Source organism: Syngnathus typhle, linkage group LG22, assembly GCF_033458585.1.
Source record: "Syngnathus typhle isolate RoL2023-S1 ecotype Sweden linkage group LG22, RoL_Styp_1.0, whole genome shotgun sequence".
In the NCBI taxonomy this organism is placed as follows: domain Eukaryota; kingdom Metazoa; phylum Chordata; class Actinopteri; order Syngnathiformes; family Syngnathidae; genus Syngnathus; species Syngnathus typhle.
Window position 1 is genome coordinate 2,910,528 of NC_083759.1, and position 9,970 is coordinate 2,920,497.

At 43.5% G+C, this 9,970-nt stretch overlaps 1 protein-coding gene across 7 annotated transcripts in view; it reads left to right on the forward strand.

Moving 5' to 3' along the window:
- The window catches only part of lama2 (laminin, alpha 2), a 65,955-nt gene extending 56,588 nt beyond the window's left edge, over positions 1-9,367 (forward strand). For 6 of the 7 annotated variants that reach the window (XM_061269992.1, XM_061269995.1, XM_061269993.1 and 3 more), the window contains 17 exons: positions 401-521; positions 1,019-1,174; positions 1,391-1,441; positions 3,148-3,299; positions 3,368-3,544; positions 4,064-4,247; positions 5,146-5,226; positions 6,908-7,020; positions 7,099-7,192; positions 7,260-7,355; positions 7,411-7,491; positions 7,573-7,650; positions 7,964-8,042; positions 8,124-8,255; positions 8,344-8,474; positions 8,540-8,759; positions 8,833-9,367. In XM_061269992.1, coding sequence (XP_061125976.1) covers positions 401-521; positions 1,019-1,174; positions 1,391-1,441; positions 3,148-3,299; positions 3,368-3,544; positions 4,064-4,247; positions 5,146-5,226; positions 6,908-7,020; positions 7,099-7,192; positions 7,260-7,355; positions 7,411-7,491; positions 7,573-7,650; positions 7,964-8,042; positions 8,124-8,255; positions 8,344-8,474; positions 8,540-8,759; positions 8,833-8,993 — 2,107 coding nt within the window. In that variant the 3' untranslated portion in view covers positions 8,994-9,367. The remainder of the gene's footprint in view (positions 1-400; positions 522-1,018; positions 1,175-1,390; positions 1,442-3,147; positions 3,300-3,367; positions 3,545-4,063; positions 4,248-5,145; positions 5,227-6,907; positions 7,021-7,098; positions 7,193-7,259; positions 7,356-7,410; positions 7,492-7,572; positions 7,651-7,963; positions 8,043-8,123; positions 8,256-8,343; positions 8,475-8,539; positions 8,760-8,832) is intronic. The other variant, XM_061269994.1, reaches the window with a different exon arrangement.
- The last annotated feature ends 603 nt before the right edge of the window (positions 9,368-9,970 follow it).

A 9,970-nucleotide genomic window follows, 5' to 3' on the forward strand; every position in this document is an offset into this window, starting at 1 on the left:
TGTGTCATTTGTCCTTCCAGTAACAACAGTGTGTAGTTTGTGACTTTTTGCAATACTTTACATTGTTATAAAAATAATTGTGTTTGTTTTTTTTTTTTCGTGGGGGGGGTCACTCTGACAACCTTCACCAATTCTCAGTGGGACAGCAAATTGTTACAAAAGGTGTGGAAGGTTGTTGAATTCAGTCTAAACTTTGGCTTGAATCCAAAATAATGACAACTAATGAAGCCTTTTTTTTTTTTTAATAACAAGGACAAATGCCAGATTCAGATTATGCTCACGCTGATTTCAGGTCAATCATACACTGCAAAGTGTTCAAGGCTGAATTAATGAACACATGATTCTATTACATTCGACTTTTAAGAGATTAGAAAGTCTGATGATTCTAATATCGTTCCAGGTCGGAGGTCATGCTGAAGCGCTATGTCGGCTGCCTTCGGGAGATTGAAGTATCCCGAACTCCATATAATCTCCTCAGTAGTTCCGATTACATCGGGGTTACCAAAGGATGTAATGTAGAGGTAAGACTACTTCATTTTTTATTTCAATTCACATAATACATCTTTTGGGGTCATTGTATTAACTCAAGCGCAGATCATAATTAATTACCGTAATTTTCGGACTATAAATCGCGTTTTTTTTCATAGTTTGGGTGGGGGGGCGATTTATACTCAGGAGCGACTTATATACATATATATGTTTTTTTTCACTTTTTTGGGCATTTTATGGCTGGTGCGACTTATACTCCGGTGCGACTTATGGTCCGAAAATTACGGTAGTACAACTTTGATAAATAAAGATTTGTCCTTTATGCTTGTTTACCCTCAAATTACACAAATGCACCCCACAATAGAATTTCAAGGCATTCATCGAGGTTTCTATTAACTAATGGAATTTATTTATGCACTCGAGCAGCCATTGGAAAAGCCCATCTTTGTATACTTTCTATGTTTGTATTAAGAGGTCATTTCCAAGGTCGTCTACTTGAAATAAAATAATTATTCGTATTGTTTCATAGAATCTATACACAGTCAGCTTCTCCAAGCCGGGCTTCGTGGAGCTCGGCGGGTTGTCCCTGGCGGTTGGCACCGAGATCAGCCTGTCGTTCAGCACCCTAGCGGACACTGGAATCCTACTGTTAGCAGTGGGCGGAGCTCCGCCCATTAGCCAACAGGTTAGCCATCATCATTTTTATTCAATCACACTTAATGTAGTTAATTCAAGAAGTGGCCTGAAGAGCTTAGTCAAATGGAAACTGATGTCCTCTTCTTTTCTTCTCCACTTTATAAAATCATTTTTATTAAGAGCTCAAGCTGACATTTTATAGTGCTTAAAGCAGCGTGAATATATATATGGCACAAAAAATATTACGCAATCCTGTTCCCCGCAGGTCCGTCACCAAAACGTCATCTCGAAGAGGAAACGAAGACAATCGGGAGAGGTGAGTTAATGGCATGCGGACACACACATACACACACACTAGTGCATTTTAATAAGGTCTGCCTTTGCTGACAAATGGACCAGTTTTATCAAACGCAAATTGGATATGGATGCCAATAAACACGCGCACACACATACGCAGTGTCCTCCAAACACACACACACCAACAACTATTAAACAAAGCATATGACTTTACCGTCGTCGCAATCTCATTCCTTAACGAGGTTTCACGTGCTCGTTAAACTGTACGCACGCTCGCAAATGCACACCAATCATAATTTGTGGATTGTTTGTATTCTTTTATTACATCCACAGTACATCAATATAATGTTTGACACAATGATGGAGACAATCGGCCTCGTTTTATAACCGTGCACAAAATGGGTTGGGGGAATCTCGCCGTGAACATTGCCCGTGCTTTGCAGGTGTGATTTAGCAAATACAAAATGTGTGTGTGTGCATGTGTGTGTGAGGACAAAGGGTTACCGCTGGTTTATCAATCATTACTGGTCATTGGGCGCATAAATCTATTTTTACTAACAACGCTGGAAGGGACGGCGTGTGCGCGTGTGACTGTGTGGAAAGGTTAAGCGAGGTTAAGAACACCATCAACTCAACTTGGCCCTGACTAATGGGCGGGGCGGCGGTGGAGGAAAGAGAACAAGAAACAAAAGATGGAGGAGATTTGGAGGTGAAAGTGGGACTTTTGAAGGGCATGACACCGTTTGAAAAGAAAATACAGTCTTCGGGAATGGAAAAAACTATTTGGGAGGTGGCCACAGAGGAAAGCGATACGTACAAATAAACAAAGGCGAGTGTTTGATTTCATGCTAAGCGTGTGAGTCTTTTTCATCTGAACGTATGCCAAGCGACGCTCTCCGTGTGTGCGCAGGCAGCACAGCGAGCGGCATGTTGTAGCTACATCTCGGTTCAATTTGTCCCCCGACCTCAAATTGAAATTCCATTTTCAAGTGGTAAATTGTCTCCCACTTCGCCCCATGGCACACAGTGAATTAAAATTCAAATGAGCCTGACCTTGCACCGCCGCTCTCTCCCACCTTTTCGGTCTTTCTCTCGCTGCCTCATCTCTCTCTTGCTGTTCTGCTCTCTGCCCTCTCATCTCGTCCCCCCTATTATCCTCTCCTCAGCGTTCCTCTCATCTCTTGTTATCCTTTCCCCCAACTCGTCTGCCGCCTCTTCATAGAGACCCACACTCATCTCCACTTTCCCCTTTTCGCCACTCACACGCACCGACTTTGTCCACGCACGTTTGCGGCCATTCTTCCCCTCTTTGGCTCTCCGCAAAAGTTTAACACGTGTTTTCGACATGCCGGCAAATTCAAGTTTGGAATCAAAATGTGTTTTTCAATTTAATTGGTTTATTTTTTGATCAGATTTGAAAGCTGGATTGTGTTCACCTATTCACGTTTAAAAAATATTTTCCGATCTCCAACATTTCCACTATAAAGGCTTTCTATTTGCTTTAGCGCCATCTTGTGGCAGAATATAAAAGCAGCACTACTTTCCTATCTGAAAAGACTTTGGCACCATCTTGTGGCATCTAAGGAAATTTAAACGCCATATCTTGACTTGTTTTTTTGTGTCCAGAAGGAGCCTTGTGTATAAACCAATTTCAGTGATCCTAATCCTAACCCTTCAGTGATCTGAAGGCCTATAATGAAGTTCACTCCGTCCTTTCTCCCTCAGCCTTTCCTCTCTGTGATGCTGAACAAAGGCCTACTGGAGGTGCTGGTGTTCTCGGGCAGCCACAGTCTGCGTCGAGTCGTCAGACGGCCTGAGCAAGGCGTCCTGAATGACGGCAGAGAGCACTCGTTGCGTATCGAGAGACTACCCGGCAGGTCAGCGCATTTCTCCCGAACAGTTTTTCTTCTCCATGAGATGGCAAAGCCTTTTGCCTTTTCATCAGATCTTTTGCAGTGCAAGTAGATGAGGAGCCAAAGAGGGACTCTCCACTTCCCAATGACCAGCCAATCATCTTACATCGTGTGTTCCTCGGTGGTATTCCTTCTGAGGTGGAGAGGACCTCCAACAGGGTCAACGTTCCCTTCCAGGGATGTATATGGAATCTCATGGTCAACTCTGTGTGAGTAGCCCCATAAGCCATCCCGACACAATTTTTCATGTTACTGCATTTAATATTCCTTGATGGTCCAATTGATCACTTCAGTTCATTAGACCTGAGATTTTCACCTTCAACCTGCCGTGTCAAATTCAAGGAGGGCAGCCTCTGGCGTGACAACGACAATACAGTCTTTGTCACTTTTGTGCCTGGTCTGCAGGATTAGATCTGTCCGAGTGCATAAACATATTCATGACTCTCATCGGGCCTGATTGTCCGTCTCTCACCTCACTCCACCCCTATTAACCCGTCTCCTCCCCATGTGATGCCTCCTCGTCCCTCGCTAGTCCTCCACGTTGGCTGGCTGTCTAGTTCATGGATATTACCATGTGCGCGGGTTATTGATTTTGTACGTGAATGTAAAATTGACATTTAGAATGATTGCGTTTGAAGTGTACGAATGCAAATATCGACTGAGTTTTCACCTTCTGTTATTAGGATTCTTTTCCATTTCTCGTAACGCACGTCTTGTCCCTGTCACAGTGTGTCAGACTTCTCCCAGGCGGTTTCCTTTGAAAACGCCGAAATCGGCCAGTGTCCCAGCCTTGCCCCGCTCCCTCCTCTTCCCTACCCGACGGACGAGGATGAGAAGGAAGTAGAAACGACCGAACCGCACCGACCCGTGCCCACTCCTGCATTTGTTACATCGCCTCCTGAACTTTCTCCCGTGAGTGATCCAAACACGAACACTTAGGCTTGTTTCTCATCATAATTATTAATATTGAATCATATTGTGGATTCCACTAACATCATAGTGACCTTACCTTATAAAAGAAAATATGTCATCATATTTGGATTTGAAAACACATTTGTACTATAAGTATACGTAGGTACAAGGAAATGTATAAATACACGTATATGTATACCGTATTTTCCGCACTATAAGGCGCACCTAAAAACCTCCAATTTTCTCAAAAGCCGACAGTGAGCCTTATAATCAGGTGCGCCTTATATATGGACCAATATTGAGCCGCTACAGCAGGCGTGTCCAAAGTCCGGCCCGCGGGCCAAAATATATCATATATATGGACAAAGTTTTAAAATAGGTCTTTCCTTGCAGGTGCGCCTTATAATCCGGTGCGCCTTGTAGTATGGAAAATACGGTATATATATATGCATAGTATATACATACATATATGAGCCGTTCATTTGCTTAGCGCTCTCTATTTTGAGCATCACAAAAGTGAATCCCTGCACTCTCAGTCACACACTGATTTCCGAGGAATACAATGCAGCTTTCCGTGTTGCCTTAGCGCTCCATTCCGCCGCACTTGTACAGCTCATTAACTGTTCTTTATTGTCCCTTTAGCCTTGAGCCACTAAACACCCTCTCTCGAGTCAACCGTGCGCTGTGAAGTCACACCGATGTGCAAGCTAACTGTGCATGCCAGCTATGCTTTATGGGCCAGCAAGGGCCAAAGCTGGAGCTGCGATGCTAAGAGGCAGTTAGACCGTTGCTCAATGCAATATTATACAAAAAAATGCATCATTGCATGGCTAACGCCGCTACTGTGCTTCATGGCTGTATCGTCTTCATCTTCTTCCCCGCCCCCGATGCGTGATAGGAGGCCACTGCAATTGTTGCACCCGCTGCCGCACCTCCTGCTACACCTACTTCTGCTGAAGCCCCGCCCACTGCTGACACGGTATACACACACACAGGATTCTTGCAATGGGTATTTTCAGCCCAATTTTGCACCGTTCAGAATTCGTTTAGCCTGCGCAACGTACTCTTTAGCCTGACCTTTGACCCCCTCCGTCATTTTAAGTTGCCCATCCCTGGCCTGGCCTCTAGCAGTAGAGTAATTGAGAAGAAGTAATCAAGAAGAAGTGGACAGTCCACAAACTACATTTAAGCTTAAGTCCTTAAGTTCTAATTCTTTCCACAGAGCAGTGAGAAGAATTTCCTGTGAGCACAAGTACATAATTAAACGTAGAGCCACATTCATGACGCAGGTCTACCTAATATTTTGGATACGCACAAAAAATAAGAATGCATTAGCAGGCCACTGTGAATCACGCTCTTTATGAGCTGTATGAATCCAGTCCGTCTCAACTTCAAAATACTTGAAGAGCCAGCACTCCAGAAGTTATGGATACAAGGATATTCATCCCGAGAGGGCAATTAGAGATAATAGAATACATCTTGCTTGTTCTAAACTTTCCACAGTTGCAGCTCAAAGAGGTTGAAACAGCATGTAATGAGCGCTCATTTACAGTAGGAGCAACATGGCAAATTCTTCTGAGTGGTTCTCTCTGGAGTAATAAAACATTTGGGCTAAAGATAACGGAGCGACTACAAAAACGGCTTCTTTTGACCTTATGATTAGTCTTCTTTGGAGAAAACCTGATGGCAGCACACACACACACACATACAAAATTGTGACTTAATGACTTCACATTCAATCGGTGTGACCTCCAAGAAAAGACGAGCTGCTCTGAATGGACGACCATCTCGCTATTGTTAGGCTGATGGAAAACCACAGAGGAGATGAGAGAAAGGGAGGGATGAAGAGGAGAATAAAAGAGGCTAGAAGGAGGACGACAAGGGCCCCGGCCAATGAAGAAGAGGAGGAGAAGACTCTTTCGGAAGACGGCGGCTTGTGCTTTTTTTTTTTGTTGGCTTAATGGAAAGCCGCAGGAGAGGGAGCGGGGGGGAAGAATGAGAAGGAAAGAGAGAGCGAGAGAGGGCGAGAGAGGCGCTTTTGTCGGAAGGAGGCTGGGTGAGGTGGAGAAAGAGAAGAAAGGCAGAGGTTGAGCAGGAGCGGATATGAAGACAGAGCATGATAAGAGGTGAGTGTCGGCGGTAACAAAGCAAGGTCGCCGTGCGGGGAATGTCTCCACTTGAAAGAGAGCAAGAGGAGATTAAGATACACACACACACACACACACACACACACACACACACACACTGAATAGTGTCTCTAAATTTGGTCTCACAAGTATGCAGGTGGTAAACAGGTGATGCTTAGGTTAGACGTCATGTTGGGCTATCGAGTTGAAAGCGAAAATGTTAATTAGATCAGGGATGGGCAGGAAAGTGTGAAGACGAGATCAAACTGGATCAAAAAAATGAAAGGATGAGCCTAACTGATCCAGATGAGATGAGAAAATAGCAACAGATGATTTCAAGTGATAGGGTGTATTTGTGTTGCAACATTGACACCTTGTGGCCACAACTTTTTCATTGAACTGAGAAATGGGAGAAAACAAATAAACGGGAAAATCGCCTCGTCAGTGAATACAGCGCACTTTTAATAAGACCTAATCGAATTACTTATTAAATCCACCAATTATTGTTTCTGACGTTTTATCTTCATTCTCCAGGACTCATGCCCCTCGGCTGTGGCCCCTGTGGCTCTGGAGAAGTCTTACCAGTTTGGACTGGGAAGGAACAGTCATATGAGCTTTGCCTTCGATGACGCCAAAGTGAGAGAAAGGTTTGTGTTTAGAATGGAAATTAGAATTGACAGACGATAATTTGATTAGTTTAATAAATCCCCATGTATTTATTTCAGGTTGATTTTGGAGTTCGAACTGAGGACACATGAGGAATCGGGACTGGTTCTCTACATGGCCAGAATCAACCACGCTGACTTTGTCTCCATTCAGGTATCGAGTAAGAACATTTGTTTCCATTCAGTAGCACTTATTAACTATAAATGTTTGTCATCCACAGATTAAGGATGGACAGGTGTGCCTGGGTTATGACCTGGGTCATGGTAACACATCTGGATGCGTCCCCTACTCCATTAATGATGGGAACTGGCATAAGGTAGGACGACCTCTATCGTAAATTGAATTTAGTGCAAAAATGATTATTATTTCAGATCCGTGTGGCTCGCAGCAAGCAGCGGGCACTCCTGGTGGTGGATGGCCGATACAGCAAACAAATGATTAGCCCCAAAAAGGTATTCATGACGGTTATTTGATGTTATTGCCGAAGATGCATTTCATCACAAAAATCAATGTGACAATATTGTCATTTTCAGGCTGACCTGTTAGATGTGGTGGGAATGTTGTACGTTGGTGGCCTACCACACAACTACACCACCAAGAGGATTGGGCCGGTAAGGGAAAGTGAAAATAGGAAAAGTAGTACCATATTTTCCGCACAATAAGGCGCACTGGATTATAATGCGCACCTTCAATGAATGGCCCATTTTAAAACTTTGTCCATATATAAGATATATACATTTGGCCCATGGGCCGGACTTTGGACACGACTGCTGTAGTGGCTCAATATTGGTCCATATATAAGGCTCACCTGACTATAAGGCGGCTTTTGAGAAAATTTGAGGTTTTTAGGTGCGCCTTATAGTGCGGAAAATACGGTATATAAGAAATGCACAAAATACTGAGAGCGCAAACCTCTGCTTGTAGATTCTTTTCAGCATCAACGGGTGCCTGCGTCGCTTAAAGATGGTGGGAGGTGCCGTCACCACAAAGCCCTCCGCTCCGGGTAAGAATGCTTTTCAAATATCCAAAAATGAATTCCTACTTATTTGGGTGCGTTTATGAGTCATTGTAATCCTTGTGCCAGGTCGTGCCGAGGCGCTTACTGAAGACTTTAAACTTGATATGGAGACGCCAACGTCCAGTCACATGGTCGGGAGATGCTTCTCCGCCACCGAGCCAGGAACTTATTTTGACGGAACCGGATTCTTGAAAGCAGGTACATAGATCGCATACGATGTGATGCAAACCAAATAAAACCACCTTGTTTTGGTTTTTTTTAACTCTAAATGACTCATTATTTCTAGTGTCCACCTATCGAGTGGGTCTGGATGTGTCTATCGCGTTCCAGTTCCGAACCAGCAGAACTAACGGCGTCCTTTTGACCATCAGTAATCAAGGCAACGATGGACTTGGTCTCGAAATTATTCAGGGCCGGGTATGATGAATTATTTGAGATTATACCAAATGATACGACACTGCCCTAATTTGAACCACTTGTAGCTGCTCTTCCACGTGGACAACGGCGCCGGACGCATCACGGCGCTGCACGTGCCCGACGGCGACGGGTTCTGTGACGGCCAGTGGCACTCTGTCGTCGCCAACAAGGTTCGCCACAGGGTGGAGCTGCTGGTGGATGGGAAGCAGAGTCAAGCTCAGAGTCCCAATGCACGCTCCAACACCTGTGACACCAACGACCCCATTTACGTGGGAGGCTACCCGGGTATGACGCACAAGTTTCATTCGCCACAATACTAGACAAAGTTTTACATCTACGTTCTACACGTCTCGTCCAGACGGTGTCCGTCAGGCAGCTCTGACCAGCCGCACGTCCTTCAGAGGTTGCATGAGGGACCTGAAGATCACCAAAGCCTCAAAGACCATGGACGTGCACTTCAACAAGGCTCTGGAAGTCAAAGGAGTGCAACCGCTTTCCTGCCCCGCCATTGCTGCTTAGCAACCATTCAACTACTTGCCATTTTCCCTACGCTGGTTAAATGTAGCAGATCCATTTGGGTAGGGTCAATAAATATGTAAAAGTGTGACAGAGTACTGTTTTGTTTGCTTGCGCCCTTTCACCCCAGCATTAAATCTACCAATAAGAATAATCAGTATCATTTTTTATTTGCTGCTATGAACCCCAAAGTCAAAATCACTAACCACCACATTGACTAATTTGACTGAATGTAATTTCAGAGGTATGTGTTTTGAGTCTAACATCTCTAATTCACATCTTTCCACACTGTAAAATATCTTTTTTCTTGCTATGCCATTGACCACATAGTTTTAAAAGGTGCTGCTACACAAATGAATAAAGCTTTATTTACTTGATTGTTGACTGGCAGTCTTTCATTTGCAATATCTCTACTATGGCTACTGTTAAATTATTTGAGGAATAGTTTCTGTTTAATTTATTGTTCCATGCAGTGATAGAAATATTGATTAATTTAGACCGTGTTCAAGCAAAGAACCACGTTTGGCATTTTGGTAAATTGACACTAAATAAGAAATACACATTGTGATTATCGAAACCATGATTATCATTCAAATATAGAACAGGGGAAATAATCTGGGTTTATTCATTTTATGGTCATTTCTAAGTGTACTTCAGTTGGTTCCCGGTAGGTGGCGCTACTGTATCAGCAATACGTTTCTTTGCAGCTGTTGGGGCTTAAATTTGCTAAATCGGTTGGTATGTTGGAAATATGTTTATTTTATCACGATCCCCAAACTTTACATGTCAGACAATATTTTCAGGGACCGGCCTTTATAAAAATAAATATTTATAATTTAATTTAATTTATAATAAATATATAAATACGATGAAATAAAATGATGCAACTGGAATAAAAACAAATACAAAGTGCATAAAAATAAAACTCACCATTAAGTTTCTGCTCCGTAGCTTTGTTTTGGTCGCTGTAACTGCAGAAA